The sequence below is a fragment of the Triturus cristatus genome, chromosome 10 (genome assembly GCF_964204655.1).
Source record: "Triturus cristatus chromosome 10, aTriCri1.1, whole genome shotgun sequence".
In the NCBI taxonomy this organism is placed as follows: Eukaryota; Metazoa; Chordata; class Amphibia; order Caudata; family Salamandridae; genus Triturus; species Triturus cristatus.
This window is the reverse complement of record NC_140593.1, coordinates 957,955,055-957,979,191: the sequence shown is the minus strand read 5'-3', so window position 1 is coordinate 957,979,191 and position 24,137 is coordinate 957,955,055. Positions and strand designations below refer to the sequence as shown.

General features: G+C 44.5%; 1 protein-coding gene across 1 annotated transcript in view; it reads left to right on the top strand.

Annotated features, from left to right (window-relative positions):
- TMC5 (transmembrane channel like 5) overlaps positions 1-21,416 on the top strand; it is a 524,224-nt gene extending 502,808 nt beyond the window's left edge. The window contains exon 22 of the mRNA XM_085628842.1: positions 19,428-21,416. Within this exon, the coding sequence (XP_085484968.1) occupies positions 19,428-19,927 (500 nt within the window). The 3' untranslated portion in view covers positions 19,928-21,416. The remainder of the gene's footprint in view (positions 1-19,427) is intronic.
- Positions 21,417-24,137: the final 2,721 nt, after the last annotated feature.

Genomic DNA, 24,137 nt, shown 5'->3' with positions numbered 1-24,137 from the left:
GTGTGCATGGTGCTTCTGTAAATTCTTGGAAAAGACAGATGATACCAGAACCTTACTAGTCCAGCTAGTGGGTAAACTATATAAACATGTAATACCTATAAAGGACTGGATGGATTCCCAATTTCGGGACCTCCAATGTAGTTTTTTTTAGAGAGTCTGATATGTAAAACAATTTCTTATGATGATTAGATGTGCTGTTGAAAGAATAAAAGGAAACTTCATTAATTAAGAGGCCCCTCCTACATTGGTACCGCGCAAATAAGGAAGCCAAGTGAGCCATCCCCTCCTACAACTATAAAGTATTGGAGTGTGTGGAATGAATGAAAGAGCAAACACAAGATCTCAGACAAATGAGGAAATCAAGAGAGCCATCCCTTTCTACAACTAAAAAATATTGGAGTTTGCAAATTGAATGAAAGAGCAAAACCATGCTCGGGCCTATGGATGTAAGAGACTGCAAAATGTGGGAGCAACTGGCAACTTGCATTGGAAACATACTCTGGATAAGATAACAATATTTACTAATTGAGGGGCAGAAGATGGTTCAGAACTGTCCCACAGTCCCCCAGATTGAGGGAATGTTATAGAATATAAAAAGAAAGACATGGGGACACTAGTGCAAAACTAATGGGCAATCAGATGTCATTGATGACCAAACTAACATTGCCCCATTATTGAACGATGATTGGAACAAGATATTAGCACTAAAAAAGAAAAGGAAAAAAATAGAGGCTCATGGAGAATATATCCTCCAATATTGAAGAGCTGGAGTTATTCCTTAAGGGTTGAGAGTAATAAATATCCCAGGACTCTTTGTACATCTACACAAGTCAAGTCAAATTTACATTTATTTGGCCAAATGCTATAAAAGCACGCATAAAATAGACATAGATTAAACATTCCATCTAGTGCAAAATCATAGACAATAGCCAAATTTCAAATAGCAATTCTGAGATAAAATATTTAAAAGAGCCATGTCAGATGGTCTAAATCATGTCTAAAACATTGAAAAATAGCCCTTAAAATGTATATCTCTTCCTGATGTGAAACACAGCACCAAAAAATGGTGTCTTGGATCTTGATACAACGGGCAAAACAAAAGAAATGGACGGTGCTTTGGATTGAAAAGTTGTCACAAACACAAAGAGATATATCCTGCTGCTGTGCCCCCGGGAATGGAAAAGCAAATTTAAAGTGCAAAGTACAAAGTCTAAACAAAATCAGCCAGTGACGATATGTAGGGGAAACACACCACCTCAAGTAAGGCTCTAAACCATAAGTTGTTGAAACTGTGACATAGTTTACAATTAATTGTTTGGCCTAAGTACTACTTAGGCCAAACGATTATTCATACAATGCTTTAAAACAGTTCTTTAACCCATAATTTGTGATTGGGGCCAATTGTGTTGGGGAATTTATCAAGATCGAGGAGAGCTAATCTTTCAAAGTTGGCCTTCAAATCTCTTCGCCTTTGTATCTGGTCTACCACATCTAATGACATGCAGTCCGAAATGCAGGATCTAATCAGACCAGCCCCTGGGGATGACCATATTTTAACCCACAATAATAAAGGGGCTAATCCAATATGATCTTCCAGGTAAGGCATCTCAAGCTCCTCATGGTATATTAAGATAGCTGTGTCCCCTGGGACTGAAAGTAGCCTACGCAAACATTTATTTTTTGCACATTGTAAAATATCTACCTTATTGTAACCACAGAGGCCAGCACCATATACCCCCTCTGAGATGCACTTGCTCCTGTATAGGTTCAGCATTTCTGGAATTGGTTTATTTTGGAGCTTACGGTTAAATGTCTGCCATCTGAGTGTTAAAAGCGGGGTCCGGGGGTGTGTGGCCAACCGCCGAGAGGAATGGCTGCTTTCTGAGGCGGCTCTGTCTGAGCACGCCCTTCCGAGGGAATATCCGTCACATAGATATCCGATGATTAGCTTGACATAGTGCCGGAGCACCTTGTTACACCACGTGAGCAGGGGTGCCAAGTTTCAGCAGCGTCCGATCGGTAGTTACAGAGATCGGAATGCCATGATGGAGTATCGGAGGCAGCGACCTGCTGCAGAGCCTGGTCCCTCTCATGCCACGGCCTGCGTCTCTGGCCTGGCCGAACATCGGCGGAGCGGCTGCTCTAGTTATCTTTGGGGGCCCGGTGGGAAACAGACCTGGAGATCGGCCCTGCTCAGCGCTGTCCCACGGGGCGGACAGAGTGAGGAATTGAGGGCGCTGTGCCCTGAGGCTGTGCGGAGATGCCCGGCAGGAGCGGTACGACGTGCCGGTGGGGGATGGTCAGTGCCCTGCCTTGCGCTGCTGATTTTAGGACCCAGGGAAGTCATCCGCCGTGTTCAGTGATCTCTGGGCCTGCTGTGGCTTTGTGCCCATTGTGTGCATACAGGTTGTCCCACAGTCTGCACCGGGTGCTGGATCGCCCGCTCAGCTGATAGTGGGAACCGGTGCCTGTGATTCCTGGTGGCCATATTTGGCCCTGAGGGGCCCGCAGAGCGACATTGCCATTGGAGGTTGGACACTGCGGCCCTGGAGGTAGGCGAGGCCGGGAGCTGGCCTGGCACACATGATCCAACGCATGCGTTAATAAGGAGGTACGTCTCACCATTGGAACTTCACCTACAGCACGACCGCGCTGCTCTGGGCCCTGGTGGAGTAGGCCTGGGGGTTGGGATTGCCGGGCATCCGTGGGCCTAGTCTCCCTGCTATCTTAGGCCTGCATTGCGCCTGTGGGGGCCGCGCACGCCATGGCCGGCGGCCGCAGCTTTAAAGCGTCCCTCCAGACTAAGCTATCGAAGTATGTATGGGAGGGAGGCCCTGGTGCCAGCCCAAAAGGAGAAGCGGCCATCCCAGACAAGCCGGAGGCTGGTGGGAAACAGAAGGAACCAACCCTGCAGGATGTACTTGAAGCCATCACGACGGTCCTTGGAAAGGCGCATAGACACTGTGTCTACCGAAGTATCCCTTATTCTGGCAGACATGCGCTCCATGAACTCGCGACGTGGAAATTAAAACAACGCCACTTATTGAGGACACACCCACACTACAGAGGTCAGATGGAAGAAGTAAGGGAGCACGCCGTGAAACTTGAGGTGCAGCTGGATGACTATGAAGGGTGCTCCAGACACAACAACGTTCGCATAATTGGGGTACCGGAGCGAGCGGAGGGGCCATCTGCATACCTGTTCGTCAAGGAACTGATCACTACCCACCTTAAACCGAAGGGGCTCTCTAACTTCTTCTCGTGGAACGAGTGCACCGTGTGCCGGGTGGCAGACCACGGCCTGGTGCCCCCCGCATCCTCTCGATGCCAGGACCTTCAACTACTGAGACAGGAATGTTATCCTGCAGTGTGCCCGATCAGCCCCTCGGTGGGGTTTCAGAACAGCCGCATCACCTTCTTCCCTGACTTCACCCTCAGGGTGCAGCGTCAACGGTGTAGCTTCTTGGAGGTAAAAAAGGTGCTTTGTAACCGGGAACTGAAATATGCTATGCTCTTCCCTTCCAAACTGAGGGTGGAAGCGGAGGGGAAAACGTGGTTCTTTGTTACCCTGTAGGAGGCCTCGGATTGGCTCGATGGATGGCGTAAGGCTGGCCGAAAGAACAACCACTTCCGGGGTCCAGGATCGGGTGGAGATGCCCGGAACTCTGATGGTGGTACGTCACCCCGGGAGAAGATCGACGTGGAGGATGGTGCTGGCTAGCTTGTCTGTATGCTTCTTTTTGGGGGTGTGGGTCTCTGCATTGCCACAAGACTGTGATGCTCTGTTGACTCCTCTGGGTGCACCGGACTTCTTGTCAGTACTGAGCCGGACTTTTGTTAATGCCTCTGTCAGATTTGGCTCTCCATGAATCTCATGGTTCCCCACTGCTCCTATATAATTTCCTTAATGTTTTCTAGGCTCGGGATGTGTTGTTTAGTATCTTTATGTTGTTTATATGTCATTCTCATTTGATAATTTCCGTGGGACGGGTGCTCGGTTAGGCTACTCGAACCCATAAGTCTTTGGGAGGGTGGGCAATAGGCACTCTGCTAGTTTGGGGGGTGGGTTTTTTTTTTTACTCCGCCGAGCAAGGAGGCAGGTAGGGGGCGTTGGGTATGTTTTTTGGGTCTGTGAGGCGGGTGGATTGGAATTGTGTTTGTGTTTGTGTTGTGATTGTGCTGTTTTTTTAGGCATGACTTATGTAACTGGTTACACGTCAAAGCAGACATAGACTCACTGTTCTGGATGTCCTCACTGTCGAGGGAACTGGGGGACATATCGGCGCTTCTCCGCATACACCTTACGCAGCGCTCCTTACTGGGGTATCGTACATCATTATGAGTGGATAATGGGTCTGACACGTAGACAGAAACTTACCTTACTATCCTGGAATGTAAACGGACTGGGCGACAAAATTAAACGAGGGATTGTCCTTCAATTTTTAAAGCGGCACTCACCAGACATAGTTTTTCTGCGAGAGACCCATCTGCTGGGCAACGGCTGTAAGGCACTGTAACGCTGGGCCTTCCAGTTAGTAGCTCATTCAGCATTTGGTTCGGGCTCTCGGGGTGTGGGCATCCTAGTCCATAAATCGTTCCCCTTAAATGTGGATGTGGTCCGAACTGACCCGCTGGGTAGATTTGCTGCCATTTCCGGGACTTGGGAGGGATCCACACTTAATTTGATCTTTGTGTACATACCACCGGGCTTAAACACACAGGCTTTTATTGATCTCTGTGATCTCCTCCTTGTCTTGCTGGATGGGAGGCTACTAATTGGGGGTGAATTTAATTCCATCGTCTCTGATTCCCTGGACCGCTGGCCCCAGAAAGACTTACCACCCTCTCGTAAACTAATTCAAAGTTTTCTGTGGGCTATGGGCCTTGTGGATATCTGGAGATGCTTGCACGCCGACGAGCTCCAATACACCCACTTCTCGGGACCCCATCGTAGTATGTCATGTATAGACTATGTACTCACACATACACACCACCTTCATTGTGTCAAGGACATTCAACATCTGGCTAGGGGAATTTCAGATCACTCACCTATTCAGTGCCGGTTGGAGGTGGTCGAACCCACGGTCGGTCGGGTTGCGCCGCTCAACTCCTGGTTTCTCACGACCCCTGTCATCAAGGAGAAGGTTCTGAGTGAGTCTGATTTGTATTTTCAGGAGAACCTGGGTTCGGTCAGCTCCGCTGTGGTACTTTGGGAAGCTTATAAGGTGATTATTCGGGGGGTTGTGTTGAGTCAAATTGTTGGACAGCGTAAGGAGAGAGCGGCGAATATGGTACGATTAGAGGGTGAAATCCTAGACCTTGAGCGCACAGTGTGCCTGCAAGACTCGGACTCCGTATTAAAATCAAGGAGTTCTCTGACCTAGCCACAGATGTGGCCAAGGCACAATTCTGAGCTACACAAAGTAGGATCTATAATGCAGGAGATAAGGCAGGCAAGCTCTTGGCTTGGCTGGATTGTAGAGAGGAGGCGTGGCGTGTGGTGGTTGAAATCGTCACAGATCCCCTAACCCGCATTACTACACCACAGGACATTGCGGACACATTTGGTCGGTACTACCATTCACTTTACACTTCCCGTATCACACACTCTGAGGAGGAGACGTCTTCTCTCCTACGTGATATTAGACTGCTGGCTCTCACTGCGGAGGAGAGCTCTAATTTAGATATCACAGTGCTTGAAGTTGAAAAAGCCATACATGACCTGTGAGGAGGGAAAGCATCGGGCCCCAATGGGATTCCCATTGAGTTATTCAAGATAACAGCAAATAAGACGGCCCCGTTTTTCACTGATATGTATATATATATGTATAGGGTGAGTAAAGAGATAGGGATCCTTCTCGAAGATCAAAGACTGGCCAATATCATCGTAATCCCTAAGGCGGGCAAGCCCGCTAACCAAAGTTCGTCATACAGACCTATCTCACTGCTTAATTGCGAAGTTAAAATCCTTGCAAAGGTCCTTGCCACTCACTTGCTCCGTGTTCTCACCAGTCTGGTCCACCCCGACCAGCCAGGGTTTATGCCGGCAAGAAATACATCCCTCAACCTCCGCTGGCTCCACGGAGTACTTTGCCGGGCGGACACGATCAGGGAGGATGCCAATCCAATCCAAAAAAGCTTTATTCAACTTATTAGGTCACCAAAACACACAATATACATATAAAAGTATTACACATGATTTCCAGATTGAATTCATAAAACAAAAAATCATTTTAAAATCAATGTACACATTCTAGGATGGATTTATACAATATTTTAAGAAACACTATATACAATATAAAATATTATATAAAAATGAGTTAATTAAAATTTCATGGTTACTCTAAAACAAGCTATCCAGTTGAGTGGAAGGCGAGTGGCTACTCAAAAATTGAGATACAGCGAGACAGGTGTATTTATTGTGCTATTCTCTCCTTGAGGGACCGTGCTCTAATTGCCCATACCCACCCCAAGAATTTCGCCATGGCAACAACTATCACTTCAGATGTGTCGCTTCTTAGGATTCTTTCTGCCTCCTGCGCCCTTCTTGTTCCTAAGAGTTTGCATATTGGGGACAACCAGATGCGCCGTGGAGCTCTGTAGCCGTTGCATTCAAATAATACATGGGATAAAGATTCATTTCCAGACTGGCACACCAAGCACAAATCATCACAAGATATGGACCATTTGCTAGTGAAGGCTCTTATGGGTAGTGTACCGCCCCTGAACTGGAAATATAATTTCCACTCGAAGGGCTTTGCGATGATGTCCCAATACCGATCTAACTCAGGTACCGATTTGCCACATAAGAAACAGTCAGTAAGGGAAGCTGACTCACAGTTCCTCACCAGATCCGTGTGGGCCATTTCCCAGTATTTAGCTTTTAAGATCTGCTTTGGGGGGAAGATAGCATTCTCTGGATCATCCAACAGCGAGCTCATACCCATACAAAATAAAGTGCTTTAAGCTGTCTTAGCCATCTTATTTTGCGTGAACAATCCACCCTGATTACATCTAGGAAACCAGCTGCATACTCTGCTAGCTCTGGGGTAGACCATAGTCTCTGCCAGTACAACAAAGGACGCAATTTAGCAATTTCTGCGATTGGCTTCCGCCCAAGGTCAATCAGCAATGGGCGCATCGGGGTGCTCTGGGGCAGTCTCGCTATATTTCTAAGGAACTTATTCTCCAAGATGGTTAGTTTGGCTAGGTTCTCGTCGCCCCCAAGTTCAGCACCATATAAGGCAGAACTGAATACCTTCATACTATATATCTCCATGGTGGGCTGATTATCTTAGCAAAAGAGGAGTTATATTCTTTTAACAATACCCCTGCCAGTTGCCTATGTTTCAATGATGCTAGATCAACTTGATGTGACCATCTTAGCCCCTCCTGGATATTAACCCCCAGATATGTGAACTCCTTGACCTGATCAAGCTTGATGTTATTTAGTCTGATGCCTCCTTTGAACGCCCTATGTGGGTTAAAGGTCATCAGTTTTGTTTTGGACACGTTGACCTCCAATCCCCGTTGAGCACAAAACTCTTCAAAGATTGAGAGGGCCCTCTGAAGCCCACTTGGAGTTTTAGAGAGGATCAATGTGTCGTCAGCAAACATCAGTATAGGGACCTTTTTGCCTGCCAGTGTCGGTGCATCAGTGTTTGTTAATTTCATGCAGTTCACTATCCCATTAATATACAACGAAAATAGGGTCGGGGCCAGCACACATCCCTGACGTACTCCTTTATCCACTGGAAAAAATTCTGTTACTTCTCCCTGTTTGCCCCAGCGAATCCTGGCCTTATTACTTTCGCGCAGTCTGATGCTAAGAGACAACAAATCAAATGGTAGCCCCATATCTTTTAGTGTCGACCAGAGTTTCCCTCGTGGCACAAGATCAAATGCTGCCCGAAGGTCAACAAAAACGGCATATAATCTCCCCTTACCCAGGGTCACTGTTTTCCAATGCAATAGAGTGAACCTGGATACTTGATCTATAGTGCTAGTAAAAGCACGAAATCCTGCTTGGAGGGGGGACAAAATACCGTCTTCATCGATCCAATCCTGCACTTTATTTAAAACCAACCTGCCCATTACCTTTTGAAGCGAGTCAATAAAGCTGATGGACCTGTAGTTGCCTAGGCAAGTTTTATCTCATTTTCTAAAGACGGTGATGATCTCCGCACCTTTCCAGGAATCTGGAATCGGCAACCCCTGAGCTATAGCATTTGACCATAGGAAAATATATTTGCCCCACCTTACCTTATTGGCAAGAAATACATCCCCCGGTATTCCATCCAAACCCGGGGCTTTTTCTACCATGATAGATTTTAAGGCCACCTCAACATTCACCCTACTAAGGGCCATATGTAGGTAGCCTAATACTGGTCGGTAACGGCCGATTTTCGGTAAATATACCGTTACCGACTGGTATTTAGGCTTTTGCTATGTAGGGGGACATTTCAGGATTCGGTAATTTACCGAATCGGTAAAATTACCGAATCGGTAATTTTACCGATTCAGTAAATACCGAATCCTGAAATGAGATGTAGGTGACACTCAAATGAGTGATGTGTAGGGAAAATAATTCGGTATTTAGCACCAAGTATATGTTGGTGCTAAATACCGAATTCATTGCAAAAAGCAATATTTTGCTGGACTAACAGTGCCATGTGGCAGACATACATGCCCTTAGGGCATGTATGTGCGCCACATGTGCACACATGCAGGAATCAGGGGTGCAACAGGGTGTCAATGTGACACCCTGCCACCCTTGAATGTGCTCCCCCCATTACCGAATCGGTATTTACCGATTTGTTAATGAGGCATACCTTCCCATTGATTGAATCAATGGGAAGGTATGCCTCATTACCGAATCGGTAAATACCGATTCGGTAATTACCGAATTTCTCCGATTCGGTAATATTTACCGAATGATTAACTACATACGAGTTACCACTTCTTAAATACCGAATCGGTAAAGATCGGTATTTAAGAAGTAGTAACTTGTATGCTACCTACATATGGCCCTAAATGCTTCCTCAATAAAAAACTGCTTAGCGATACTGACTTCACTATCATGCTCACTAGCTGCATATTGTGGTTTAAAGTGGTTAACCCACTCTAATTGTGAGACATGGTTCTGGGGCTCAGCAGGCTGCCCTCCTCTGTTCCATTTATAGAAACAGGTCCATATCTACACAGAGCGGATTATGGTTGCTTTCCAATCTATTATGTATTTTCATATCCCTTACTGTATGCCACAATGCTAGGCTAACCAGAACATAATCAATCCTGCTTGTGCTTTAGCCATTATTAAATGTGACAGCCCCTAATTTATCGGACTTTGTACGGCCATTAAGTGCCCATAGCCCATTTTCCATACATATGAAATTGATATGGATCGCCACATCAGTCCATCTTTATATTGGCTCTAGCTCTAGCTTTGGGACTCCCCACCTTAGATCTTCCTCATCTACTATGCTGCCCTCCTCATTCAAGAGTGGCTCAAAGGTTGTGTTAAAATCTCCCGCAATAATCAAAGGTAGGCATGACTGATCACTCTCCAGAAGATCGTCAAGTGCCACTAAAACATTCAACCTTTTCCCTCGTGAGCCACGCACATACACGTTGTATATTACTGCAATCCCCTTAGGGCCCCTAGACAGTCTGACTGCCTGGTTGTCAAGATTGTGTGTTGGGATAGTTTGAATATTCAGTACCTTATCTTGCCTCACCCACATTATCAGACCTCCTGATGGTCTCCCTTGTAATCCTTTAATAGCTGGTATATAAAAATTCAGATAGTCAGCACAAAAAATGGGGCCCTCTGACCAAGTCTCTTGAAACAGACAGACGTCAAACCTCTCAATGAAAGCCTGCCACTCGGGGGATCCCACCTTAGAACCTAATCCTGCAATATTCCATGTCATGAGGGTATTCATTACTAATGCCCCTTTATCCGCCGATTTGGTGTTTGCTACTGGTATGCTTAAGCTTAGGGTACCTTCTTGTATAGTCCCTCTGTTTTGATTGATTATCAAGGGTTCCACTCCTACAACTTGTTCCAGCTCTACTAATTGGGAACCAAACCCAAATGAAACAGTTTTGGGGACCTCCTACATAGCCAGTTTGCCCTGCTTCCCCTTTACCAAATCACACGCAAGTCAGTCAATAGTTTCCAATGTTGATTCCCCCCTAAGCCTGGGGGGGGGTCAAGCCCATGTTGCTGAACATTATCTCCTCCCCTCGGTGGACGCCTGAACTGTATATTTGATAGACCTGGTGCACTGGTGAGAAATTCTAGGGCAAAAAGATTTTCAGCTATATGTGCCTTAGCCATCGTAAGCTCAAAGCTATCCAGGGAATTTGCTGTTGCTACTAGCCTACGGGCTCTAACTATATCTTCCCTAATCACCGACTGGCACCCTCTCACATGCCTTATCCAGTGGATTTATTTATTTAGTAGGGAATCCTCACTCTCTGGCCTACTGGTCACGGGACGTTTTGGAACATTCACCATGACAATTTTTGATGGACTTTGCGTTTCCGTTGAACTACTTGCCAAATGCATATTTTCCTCCCTAGGCCTTAGCTGGGTGAGGTGTAGTGCCCTAGTGTCGTTCTGGTGTACCTGAGCCCTGGCAGAATTTGTTGAAACATAGGATCCGATATTATTATTAATAAGGTTAGTCTGGATAGGACTTGGGGCAGCACGCAGCTGTATTAAAGATGGCGGTTTAGTCCCATCCCATAGCCTACCTGAACTAAATGTGGCACCAGAAGCCTTTGTTTGGTTTGTATGAAGGGGGATGAGTGTGCTTTCCCTTGTGGCCCTTGGGTGCAATTGGCCCGAGGTCAAAGTTTTCACTAACATAATTAGTCCCTCAATCTGGCCTCTCATTACACCCATTTCTTTCCTCATTGCACCCACCTGTAAGGTTAGATCTTGGTGACTCTTACATGGGTTTGACCCACCCTGGTGTGGAATATTCGGGGATAGATGATGTCCTTGCCCCCCCCATCGCCTCCTAATTCACTATTATCAATGTCTTGTAGTGGGAGGTACCTATTTGTGCACTGCACCGCTGGAGCAATTTGGTCTATGTTAGCTATATCATCATTGGGCATTTCCCCCTCCTTACAACTTTTATCTGCCCTTCTTACGTTTGTTCTCTGGAACAATGGTAGTAATGGGCGTTTTATCCACGTGAACCAACTTATTAATAGGTGAATCACTAGATGCTTGCCTCGATGGCTCTAGCTCAAGGATACCCTCACACTCTTCTATCAGGGTATCTATCCTATCTAATATACAATTACTGCTTGCATGTGTTTGGAGATTCCTTGCCCTTTTGCTTTTACCTCCCCATCTCCGACTTGAGCTAGTGCTTCCAGTCTCCCTCCATCCTCCCCCACACCCAGCAAGTTTCTTTTACCCATTTGTAATGTTGTCAGGCTTGGACAGGCAGGGATCGATATACAACACTTTAGCACAACTTGCTATATTTTGACACTTATTAGCTAGGCAGTATGATGGTGAAACAAGTCCAGACTTTACAGATTTCCACGAGGGATTAGAGTCTCCAAATAAAACAGTCACCGTGAGAAGTAGCAACAACAGTACCTGCGGGCGGTATCAATCACAGCTGGATCACCAGTTCCCTGCTCTGGCCAGCAAGACAAAACAAACGTTGGAGGGGTGGCCCAGCCCAGCCTCTTCCTGCCACTGATAGGCAAGGATGGGCCTGCCCTTGGCCCGGGCGCAGCCCGCGTGCGTCCCGTGTGGCGTTGCGCGTTTTTTAGCGCGAGCGGCAAAACTAGCTCCTCCCCAGGCAGCGGTAGTTTCTGGGACCTGGAGTCCCCTGAGAGCAGCGAAGAAGCAGCAGAAGTTCCACAGGACCCGCGTCGCGGGTGGCGTTGCGTGCTTTTCAGCGCGAGCGGCAAAACCAGCTCCTCCCCCAGGCAGCAGTAGTTTCTGGGACCTGGAGTCCCCTGAGAGCAGCGAAGAAGTGGCAGAAGTTCCACAGGACCCGCATCGCGTGTGGCATTGCGCGCTTTTTAGCGCGAGCGGCAAAACCAGCTCCTCCCCCAGGCAGCGGTAGTTTCTGGGACCTGGAGTCCCCTCAAATGACCTGCTCCTGGGAAATCCAGTTATGCATGGCGGGCTGCTAACCGCTCCAGAGGGTCAAACATCCATCCCCGAAATAAAAATGAAAAGTATAAAGGTCCGACAGTCCGAAATTAGATCTCAAATCGGCAGTCAACCCATGATCGAGGCGATATCAGATGAACTGGGAGGATGCAGTTGTGGTATCCCTGGATGCGGCATCAGCTTTTGACACTATTGAGTGGCCTTACCTGTTTGCTGTGCTTCATAAATTTGGATTTGGTCCTGAGTTTATTAAATGGGTGCGTCTTCTGTACCATCAACCGTTGGCTCAAGTGGTCGTGAATAATCGGAAATCGCCCGTCTTCTCTCTTGGTAGAGGCACCCGACAGGGTTGCCCATTGTCGCCGCTCCTCTTTGCTTTGGCTTTGAAGCCGCTGGCGGCGTGGATCCATCAGGATCCCGCCATTAGAGGACTTAGATGGACACACGGTTGGGAGGACCGCATATCATTATATGCGGACGATATCTCGCTTTATCTGACCTCCCCGGCAGCATCGCTCAACGTGGTCTTAGATATTTTTCGAGTTTTCGGGAGGTTCGCGGGGTATACAATTAATTGGTCCAAGTCAGTGCTTTATGTTCTCTACGGACGGTGTCCCTCACTCCAAGTTGCCAGTTGACAGAGGCTGAGGACTGCTTCAAATATCTGGGAATATGGGTTTCCAAAGTTCTCTCTAAATTCTATGACCACAATCTTCGGCCGCCACTGATACGTCTCAAGTCTGATGTTCAGCATTGGAAGTCACTGCCCTTGACTCTCCTGGGACGTGCAGCCTTATTTAGGATGATGTCTCTTCCCCGACTTTTGTACGCACTGCAGAACACCTCACTTCCAGTTGCTGCCTCGTACTTTAAAGAACTTGATAGTGTAGTTTGTGATTTGCTGTGGGAGGGTAAACCCCCCCTTATCGCCACACATAAACTCACACTAGGTTGGTTTGATGGGGGTATCGGACTCCCGCACGTCAAAAGGTATTATTGGGCCTCGCAGTTCGCTGCCATCAACCAATGCCAATATAGATCACAAGATGATCCGGCTTTTCGGATCGACAGATGGCTCCTACCGGGAGGTGGTTTTGAGAGTGCGTTGTACATGCGGTCTCTGAATCCCGCTCTATCCGGCTCGACTCGATATGCTGTGTAGGTGTGGAAAGACGCAAATAGGAGCCTGGGCTGGGAGGGCACACTCACCCAAGTCACACCGCTCTGGCATTGTGATCAGCTGGGTAGGCAGTTTCGCTATAAGGGCTTTGATAAATGGGATCTCATCGGTATCTCCAGGGTTGGGGATCTCTGGAAATCGGGTGCAGTCATACCCTTTTCCCAACTTCAGCAGGGTTAAGAGATGGCAAAAACAGAATATTTCCGGTATCTACAGATTAGACACGCCCTGTTCGCGGCTCTCCCAATGGGTACCGTCTTGCCTAACTCCTCCCACTTCGAGGATAGGATCCTAGACGGCGACCTGCCTGAAAAGGCCATATCTCTTATCTATAAAAAGCTCATTAACAACATGACAGATCGTCTGAGAGGTAAATGGGGCGACGACTTGGCCTGTCTGGATGACGAGGAGGGGCGGGCTACGGTGGCTTCTCCCTGTGAGGTTGCCATCTCCTCCCGACTCCGATTGGTCCAATTAAAGATTTTCCACAGGGTGTAGTTGTCAGGGACCTCGCTGTTCCTTATGGGGTATCCCAAAGATGATGGTTGTGCGAGACTGTGTGGGCAGGAGGGCACCTTCATTCATATTCTCTGGGAGTGTGCCGGGATTCAGAAGTACTGGGGGAGCGTGGTGCTCATGATGGAAGAGGTATTGGGGAAACGGGTGCAGTGTAACAATAAATTGGTGCTATTGAACATTTGGGATCCCACTGATCTGACTGCAAAGGAGAGAATCTGGGCTTCTCTGGGATTCATGGTGGCCAAACGAAATACTGCACGACTGTGGAGAGCCCCAAGACCACAGACGCTCGGCGACTGGGCTAACGATATGGACTGGAGTATGGTAACGGAAAAGCCCATATACGAATCCCGTGGGTGTCCGGCAAATGGTCACAAATATGGGGGGCATGGAATTCCTATCGGGGAGACATCTGTGAGCCGCCCAGAGTTGGGGGGATAGTGATGCTACGCATTAGCTACATATTATCATTGATATCGGTCCTATGTCAACGGGTCTACTTCCATATGGATGTACTGCCTGCAAGTATGTTACTAGTCACCTGTGAAATGTCGCATTGTAACCATGTCATGCCTTTTTTTCAATAAAAAGAGTTATTAAAAAAAAAAAGTGGGGTCCAGCTCAGTAACTGGTGAAACAAGAGCCCTAGATAATTAAAAATGTTTACCTTTGAGTTTGTGCTGGGGTGGGCACATGTCATTACATACGACTTTAAGAAATTTACTTTGAGATCCTCTTCCTTCATAAACACTAAAAACAATTCTAAAAGGGACTGAAGGCTATTTGTGGAACACGTGATCAGAACTTTGCCATCGCCTATAATAAAATAGGAATGAATATTTGGCCCATAGTTACATCTTTGCAATGTTCCACTAAATGGTTAATAATACCATTCATATATAGCAGAAAAAGAAAAGGGGCCAAGATGCACCCCTGCCTAATGCCCCTAGGCGATTTTCTGTGGAGGGAGTATTCACGTGAAGAGCCATAATGGACGCTAACAATAAGATCCTGGTGTACATGCATAATAAGTGTCAATAAGTTGTGTTTCACTCAGAATATTAACCATTTAATCCCACAGCTTCATGTGATTCACAAAATCAAAGGAACTGGATAAATTGATAAGAAGCAAGGTGCAAAGAGCCTTTCTTAGCCATTACATACTTTCCCCAAATTAAATAAAGATTTATGGATTGCTCAATTGTCCCGACACTGTGTCGAAAACCAAATTGAACATCTGATAAGATGTTATTTGCTAGAGCCTAGTCTTCGAGGCGTGACAATAAAATTTGGCCTAAAATCTTAGCACTAGAGTCAATCAAAGAGATCGTCCGGAAGCAGGTCGTCTGCGACCGGTCTCAATTTTTAAAAATAGGGGCTATGATAGCAGACTTCCAGGACTCAGGAATCGGCTCATGTACTAAGGATCCAAACAAATTGTAAGTAAAGGTGCCCGTAAGGAGGGGATTTGATTTTAAAAAGCTCACTGGGACGCCGTCTAGGCCTGGAACCTTGCCTGCTATACTCCTATTTATAGAGTTAATAACCTCATGAACTTCAAAAGGAGATTGAAAATCACATGGGAGTAAAGGTGAATTACAGTCATGGCCTTGTAAAGGGGACGCATCCTCTGGGGCAAAAATTATTGAATAATGCACGACCCATGCCTCTATTAAGATAACAAAATTGATGCCAGGAACGCTATGCCCTTTAAAAAATGGTCTATTGATCACTTACCAAAATTTGGTTACTATTGTTCAAATTACCGGCCTCCTGAAGGTTATCCCAAGCTTTACTTCTAATCTCGGCCTTTCTTTCTGTTTATATAGACCCCTATCTTGCTTGACTTCAGATGCTACCCTGGGAATTATTTTTACTGTAGTTATCAAGGTTCTATGTGCGACTCAACCTGCTGAATTAAACCAGCGGTGAAGTGTCCTCTCCCGAGCAGGGCTAGGAGACATAAGATTAATAGAAATAGTTTTACAAATTTGGGGAATTCAAGCTGGATCGGGCCAGTCTCATCTCTTCTCAAAGACAAGCCATACTATAAGCTCTTGCTTCATCAACAATAAGATGATTAAATGCAACTAGATAGATCTTATCTCATTTTATTCTGAGACCTTTATTCCTAGTCAGCTCCATATTATCTGTTCGGCTCACCTTGGGGGTTTTAATAAGAGAATTCAATTTAATAAAAAGGGTGTTATGATCACTTATACAGCTACTGGTTATCACAAAATATATTAAAAACGGGCCTAGTTCGTATGACAAAAGAATATAATTTATAGTACTGCCCTTATGGTTCCCTAGAAAGGTTGGGACACAGTCGTTTTTTTGTCCCACAAATTTTGCTAGGAAAGACCAAGTTATATTCGAGAGCCAGATCATTTAGTGCCCCACCATAAACAGAATGAGAAAAATGGGTGGGGTTACCAAAATAATGTCACTAAGGCCACAGACCCTAGTGTCTGGAAAGCTGAATAAGGTAATGTTAAAATCACCAACCAAAATAATATGCACAGTGCGTTTGGCATTCTAGAAGAATGTCGCTGGATGACTGATTAAAAACATTAGTATAAAAATGAATTAACAGTATAGCAAAATCACCCCACAATAGTAAAAGGGAAAAAGCAAAATAGGGGAAAGACCAACATGTTGTGATTTTTGTATCTGTGATTTTAATAGGAAGAAAGGTGGCCAACCCCCTCTCTCTTTGCCTGACTTTGAAGGCACAGCAGGCTGAAAAAGGCCCTGATACCCATTTAGGTTAAAATCTAATTGCATCCAGGTCTCTTGACATAATATAATGTCATGGGTGTTTATAAAATTTATAAAATCAGGGTTCATTATTTTTGGACAGGCTCCCACAATATTCCAGGAGACCATACTATACATACTAAACATACCATAGGAGTTACTTCGGGCTGGACCTGTACCAGTTCTCTAGGACCGCAGTCAATGGAGTGTGCCTATATGCAGTCATCCCTAGTTTGGGTGCAGTGAATTCAGGCGTAGAGGTATTGCAGGTTTGACAGATATCTTGCAGATGGATAAAGATGATTTCTTGCAGTGTCAGTCAATTTCCTCCAGTATGGACAGAGGATCGAAAAAAATCCCAGTTGGGATGTTGTACCTGCGGCTAAATGAAGTTAGACAGTCTTTAACTTTGTCAAAAAGGGATTTGAATAGTAATGATGGTCTGTAAAAATAACTCAGAGGAAGCACCTGAATGTTACTTAAGGATTGAGATTAGGTACCCTGCGCATCCAAAAGGATCTTTGCCGCCACCAGGGTTCTAAAATGAACAATCACACAGTCTCCTGTTGACTCCTTTCTACCAAGGCCCAGCCAGGGGGTTCTCTGCACCATCAATATTTCGGAAGGGAGGTCCACCATCCAGCCCCCATATCCTTGAAACGATTAATAATTTTATTCTTCAGGCCTAGGAAGTCCTCCTGTACATGTTGCCAAAGAGTAGGGACATGTTTTAACACTAACAAATAAGAAGTACATTCTGGGGAGTTGGGATTAGGCATACCTAGATTCTGGAATGGTTGGAACTTCACTAGATATACCTTTTCTGACAGGGGCAACTTAGTCCGGTTTAGGAGCAGGCCTTTTATCTAGCTGTCTTCCACTCAAGGTGCCTGGGCATGCAAGTAAGTAAGTAAGTAAGTAAGTAAGCATGCCTTTAGAGGAGTTGGTAGTCACATAGACAGACCACAACCAGTGGTTTGGTTCATAGCGGGTTGGGATGAGGACGCCCCCGGTCCTACCCCCGATCCTGCCATCACGCTAATAATAGTTTGAGATGTCATTTGGTGCCATTAAGGAGAGGATGTGGCCTAACGGCTACGGTGGTATATCTGGGGAACTGGGTTCGAATCTCTGCAATGACGTTCAACATCCTGTGATTCTGGGCAAATCACTTAACCTTCCAGTGCCTAACAAAAAAATGAATGTGTCCTTGTGTAACACAACTGGTACTCATGTAAAGTGCTCTGATACCTTTGGGTCAAGTTAGCACCATATAGAACCCGGGAAAAGAAAAAGGCAGAAGGGGGTCAGATCCTTTAACTTGGCCTCAATAGCTTCCAGTCAGGAGGAAAGGGAGTCAAAACAGCTTGAAATGTGATCCAATAAAGACGCTTTAAGATCATTGACAAAAGTCTCCAAAGACCTGTGGAAGCCAGCTCAGTCTGTCATATCTTTACCACTCACTGAGTCTACAGGGGATATAGGAGCTACACTGGGTTGTTTCCACTTAGAGTCCACCACTGCGCCTTTCTTGTTTCCTGCTCGACCACCAGTAGCTCCATTGTCCACTTCCATGCTTATTTCATCCACACGGGTAGCAACCATAGTAGTCTTACTACTCAGGAGCTCCACTGAAGTAATAGATTTATTATTAATCCCAACACTGTTTTGAGCACCGAAACTGGTATCAAAGGACTTCCTGGTGGTGATGAAAGTGAGAGGCAGCATTCTGCTAACTCAATTTCCTTAGAGATCACTACTACTACACGTTGTGAGAAGCTGTCTAAGGTAGTTCCATTAATTCCAGGAGGGGCTACTATGGTTGCTGCGACCTTACGTTTCCTCATTTAGACGAGGTGTAGAAAGAAAAAGGCAGAAAGATATGTAGATAAACTGGAGTGCAAAGCATCGACGGGCTGCAAAGAGATAAAGTCCTTTAGCCAGCTGTTATAAGTAGGGCAGAGCTAAAGCAAAACGTGGGAGTACAGCTACACAAATTTCTAGAACGATGGTCATTAATTGCAAACCAATGCTCCAGATACTGGATGTTACTGATTGTGGAGACAGCCAGAAATGGCTTTCTTATTTGTATGCTACCGGTGTAGGGAAACATACAACAGGCAGTCTGCCAATTCCCCAGTGGAAGACAGCATGGGCTCTCTCTGGCAATTGTGCACCTGGTTAGTGGAGAGTAATACCTTATTCCAGATGCATTTTGCCTGGGGCTAACAAGTACCCAGAGAGCTGTGATTCTGCTGGTGATTTTCAGCTCACAGAAAGGTAAGTAGACCACAAATGCCTTCATTCAGAGCAATAGTATAATAGCAACAGCAATCTCGCATTCCTCCTCGAACACCAGAACTCCCCAAAGCAGTGTTCAGAAACATCTTCAAATTAAGCTCAAGATCTCCAAATACTTTTGGACTAATCTTTCAGATAATACTGAAGGTCGTATGGACCCAGATAGCCTGCATCCACAATCTGATATATACCAGCATGTCCAGTGCTATTTACAGAGCAACCAGCATTTCAGCTTCCATGACGCTCCTTTTGCTTTTTGGACCTCCTCTCAGCAAATGGATATCCTTTTCCCAACATACACTGAAGAGAAATAACCTATTTAATATTTCCAGTCCACCGGTAGTTTTTAACAAGGGCAAGATTTCATATGCACGCCTTACTGAGTAGAAACACTTACAGTATGAATTTCCGTATTAAAAAGCTTCTTGCTAGTTTGCTATTTGATGTCCAAATATGTGCAGTATCTCATATAAAGGCACATAATGTGATAATGCAATATCCTTTTTCTTGCAGGTTCAGAAATGCATCATCCACCTATGAGAGAAGGTGTCTCTGAGTCTCTGGCAGTTGCAATGAGAGCAAGGCAGCAGGCTGTTTCAGAGGGATATCCACCGCCAAGTCAGAAAAGAGGGGCCTCAGACGCCTTGGCAATAGCAATGAGGGCCAAGCAGCAGGCTAAGCTAGAAGGTTATCCTCCACCAATCATGAGAGGAGAAGGTTCTGAGGGTCGGGCATTGGCATTGGGGGCAAGGCAGCAGGTGGAATCAGAAGACCATCAGCTGTCACGTATGAAGACATTTGGCTCAGAGGTTCTGCAGCTTGCCAAGGAAGTTGGGCAACAGGATGATTCAGAGGGGCATGAACAATACACAAAAGGTGTCCATGAAAATATGATACCCAATGCCAGTGACTGGCAAACTCTTCATTCAGATGGATATCAATTAACTGGGGGTTCCGATGCTTTTGCACTGGCAATGAGAGCCAAAGAGCAGGCTAATTTACAAGGTTTCTAAATCAGTGTGGCTTGTTAGAGGTTGGATTCTGAACCACATATGGCTAAGGAGGTGCTTGACATTTTTGCCCTGGCATTATACGGATTGTTTCCTACAAATAAATGTACTACTGTGAAAATGTAATTTCACGGTTTCTTACATGAGAGTTACGCCAATTGCTGATGATGCATATGATGTATGATTAAAGTTTTGTAAGCTCAAGTGTTATATTATGGTTTGAAGTGTCTGAAGATACTTTCACTAATATGGCATACTGTGCTTATGTAAACATTAATTTGTACATATTTTGCATCATGCAAAGGCAGCTCTTCATCTAGAGGGTAAACAAGTAAGGCTTCATTAAGTTTGAATACCAACTTAAGCTGACGTCTTTCTGCATACTGCATGGGTGGAGACCTAAATATTTCTGCCACATGTGCCGCAATATCTAATTGCACAGTACCTATTTTATGTTAGGCTTTTTATTAGGCTTAGTAAGGATCAGGCTAAGTAGCAAATCTGCCCGCTATAATATTTTTTTTTATTTTAGTTAAACTTGGCAGAAGCAATATAATCAATGTTCCCATTTACTAGGTTGCAATATTTGGCTTGAAATGGCTTACCATCAAATCCATGACAAGCCTTGTCAAAGAATCATTTTCTGATTCAAAAACAACCAAAAACGTGGAACTTGTCAAAAAGTTTTATTTTCAACACAGTGTACATCCACCCGTTACTGATCTCTTATCTATTTCTCTCGCCCTCACCATCTTCATCCATTTCATTCTACCTCAACCTCTCCATGATCTATCTGTTGCTTGGTGTTCAGAAGGTCCATGGAGGCTTGCAGCACTAAATAAATGGCATACGAATGACTCCTCTTTATCGACAAATTAGCACAGCAGGTAGCTGAATGAAACCAATCAATATCAAGCGTACATACCATTTAAACCCAAAGCTTTCCACTTGTATTGATATGAAAAAAACTGAAAAACCCAAACTAGACATATTTCACAATCAGTTATCAAATCAGTCTCCCAAACTAATGCATATATTCCTCAATATTTAAAGGTGAGTTACTATGGGAAGATACATATATGATATCAAATGTAGACAATAACATGAGCAAGTGTTTAAGCATAGACTCAGTTCTTTGTTTAAGTTAATTTTATATACACAATTTGAATAGTAGTGGTGACTATTTCTACTCAATCTTGTCTGTATTGATTAACAAATCAATTTCAGTGTTATATAAACAGTCTCGATTGTGTGGTGTTGGCACTTTATGGATTTGTATCATTGGAGTATTGTTCTCCTTAGCATGCATTAGCCTGAATGCATCCCATACCTGTAATGAAAATAGGGTGTTTACTTTTCATTTAAAGCCCAGAATTATTGAAACTTGACCATGTCATTATTTTACAACAACCCTCCTATGTAAAAAAATATTTTTTGTTGAACAGTGTCTACCAAAGTAGCATTTCTAGATTAAAATGTGTGCTGGAAATTACAAGTTGTGTAAGGAATTATATTACCATGGTCAACGAGTGTGTCAAACAATATTTCATTTGAGGTGTACTGGGTTGTTATTTTCCCATTTGAAAAAGAGCCGTCTCCAGTTCTTGAAAGCTGACCATTGTATTATTTTGCAACAACATCATATGTAAAAATCCGTTTTGCAGAGCCATGGATACCAAAATAATTATCTCCTAGAGGATCTAATATTGAACATCCAAGAGAATTAACAGGTTCAACTTGATAGATTAAAATTAATGCTGGAAATACAAATATGAGGTGAAGCATTACACCATATACTCAATAAGTGTGACAAAGTTCAAGGCTCATTGTTTGATACTGTTACAATGATACATCTGGTCATTGGTCCTTTTATAAAATTTACTTCCAAACAAATCCTTTCCCACTCTGCAAATTCACTAAATAAAAAAGGTGAATGTGTTTATATACTCTTTATTGGCTTTTCTGTTTGCCAATAGAGCGATTACACTTGAATGGAAACCAGTGGTTCCAGAACTAGGTCTTAGGGAACATCTTTTGAAAGAATTAAATAAAGGAAATGAAAGGCACATTTATAATATGATATGGAAAACTTATCTTTAATGTTATGATTAACAACGTTTTGTTTATTTATATTCCAGTATGTTGCCGTGGCATTCGATACGTCTATACAAATTGTAAAATGTAGTAAAATTTCAAGACACGTTCTTTATCATTACCTCCTTGTCCATCTTCCCCAATCCAGTCCTTACCTGCGAGGTTCCATTTCCGTCCTGCAAAACCTGTTCCCTAGCGAATCTAAAAAACTTCCCAAAAAGACTGCTTGTCCTTTTAAAAACAAACTTCCAAATTATAATCAATCTCACCTCCTGGGTAGAAGAGTGGAAAAACAGGACTGTATTAGGGAAGACCTGAACTTGGAGTAATGAAGATTACTGGTAAATAACAGGGACATTCATCCTCTTAGCTATGCCCATTCACAATTGTGGCACGTTTCTCTTCATACAGGCCTCATTTCCAAATATGGTAACATCAGTCTAATAAATTAACCTAATAGTGAAAATCTGGATTACTAGCATTTGAATTCAGGCTGTGACCTTTTCTTTTAATTGTCTTTATATAGTGTATTACAAAGTTATATGAGAATATTTTAATACATTTGTTTATTTATTTTTTTAAACCAAATCACTAGCTGTCACTGTCAAGAACTGTCATCCTTGACTAACTTGTTTCATGTCACACTTGGTAATAACCCCCACTATTTGAAAACTTGAATAAATGAAAGTAAATAGAAGAGAACACTATGGAAAGACACACTGCCCAAGACACTGTATGTTAGATTTCAACATAGTAGCTATTTCCCTATCAAAATGATGGCCTTTAGGTGTCACCTCACCATGCCCAACATCAGAACTATGTGTCTAAAGTAGCTTACTTTTTTCTTTGCTTAAATTTGAAGATAATTATAAATGCAGTCAATATTTCAATGCACCCTTAGATGCATGTCCAGATAAACTAGAAATATTTCATGTGGTAAGTGGAGTGAGGTGTAATAAGGAAATCCTATTCCTCTTGCCCAGAAGAAAGTTTTCCTCTAGCAATGTGTTCCCTGGATCATTTCTGCCCAGGCTTTAGTGGAGTGTAAGACAGAAATTGCTGCGCTTTGGAGGATTTTTCTAGTGCTATCCTACAGAAGAGGTTCTGCAGTGTTAGAAATGGGGGTCTATAATTGGCAGAGGTATGTACCTTTGGTCAAGTAGGAACTCTTGCTTCTAGTCAGAGTAAGGGGATAGACACTTTAGGTAACCCCTGCTCACCCTCTTGGTATGCTTGGCACCAGCAGACAGGCTTATCCCAAAGGCAATGTGGAAATATTTGTACTCAAAACACACAGTAACACAGTGAAAACACCACAAATGGACCCCACACCCGTTTAGAAAAATAATAAGGTATCTTTATCTAAACCAAACAAGACGAAAACAACAAAAATTCACCATACATATATCAAAATTGCACTTAAAAACAGTTACTTGAAGAAATAGCACTTTTAGAAATAAGTAGCTACACCTGAAGCTAGTACGAAGTCCTGACAGGCATAAATCCAAAGTACGGCGCTGACTGTGAGGTAGGCGGTGTCTGGCACAGAGTCACACGAACCCCCAAACAACTGTACCTTGGAAAATAAAGTCTATGGACGATGCATGGCATCATGGAGGTGAGGCATTGGTGCCGAGGTTGAGGCCAGTTCCATGGTTGCCACAGGGGAGGCAAGGCGTTGGGTCGGCTATGAGGCATCGGTTCCGGTGAGGCAATGCGAAGTTGAAGAGTTCGTGAAGTCACCCTCATTGGTTATCAGCTCCACAATAATGGGATGCTAGCGCTGGCGATGACAGCGTTGGTGCAAGCTTTGGCGTTGGGAAGGCCAATAACTGCAGGCGTCGGAGCTGCGGTGCATGTGGGGTGGTGAGTCATGCACTTCACAAATAGTGCTCCTGGCCTCGGTGGTGCAGGTCACAGAATCACTGGCGGCTGTGCTGACGGTGTCAGAGTTATTTTTCTTGCTTTCTTTAAGATTCTTCCACCTCCCAACAGCAGGAACAACCTCCAGAGGCCCAAAACTGGAATAGGCACCTCCTGGCAGGTCAACCCTCCCAGCAGTGGAGTTCAGGGGAGCTGGTGGTGAAGTATTTGTGTCCCTGAGACTTCACAACAGGAG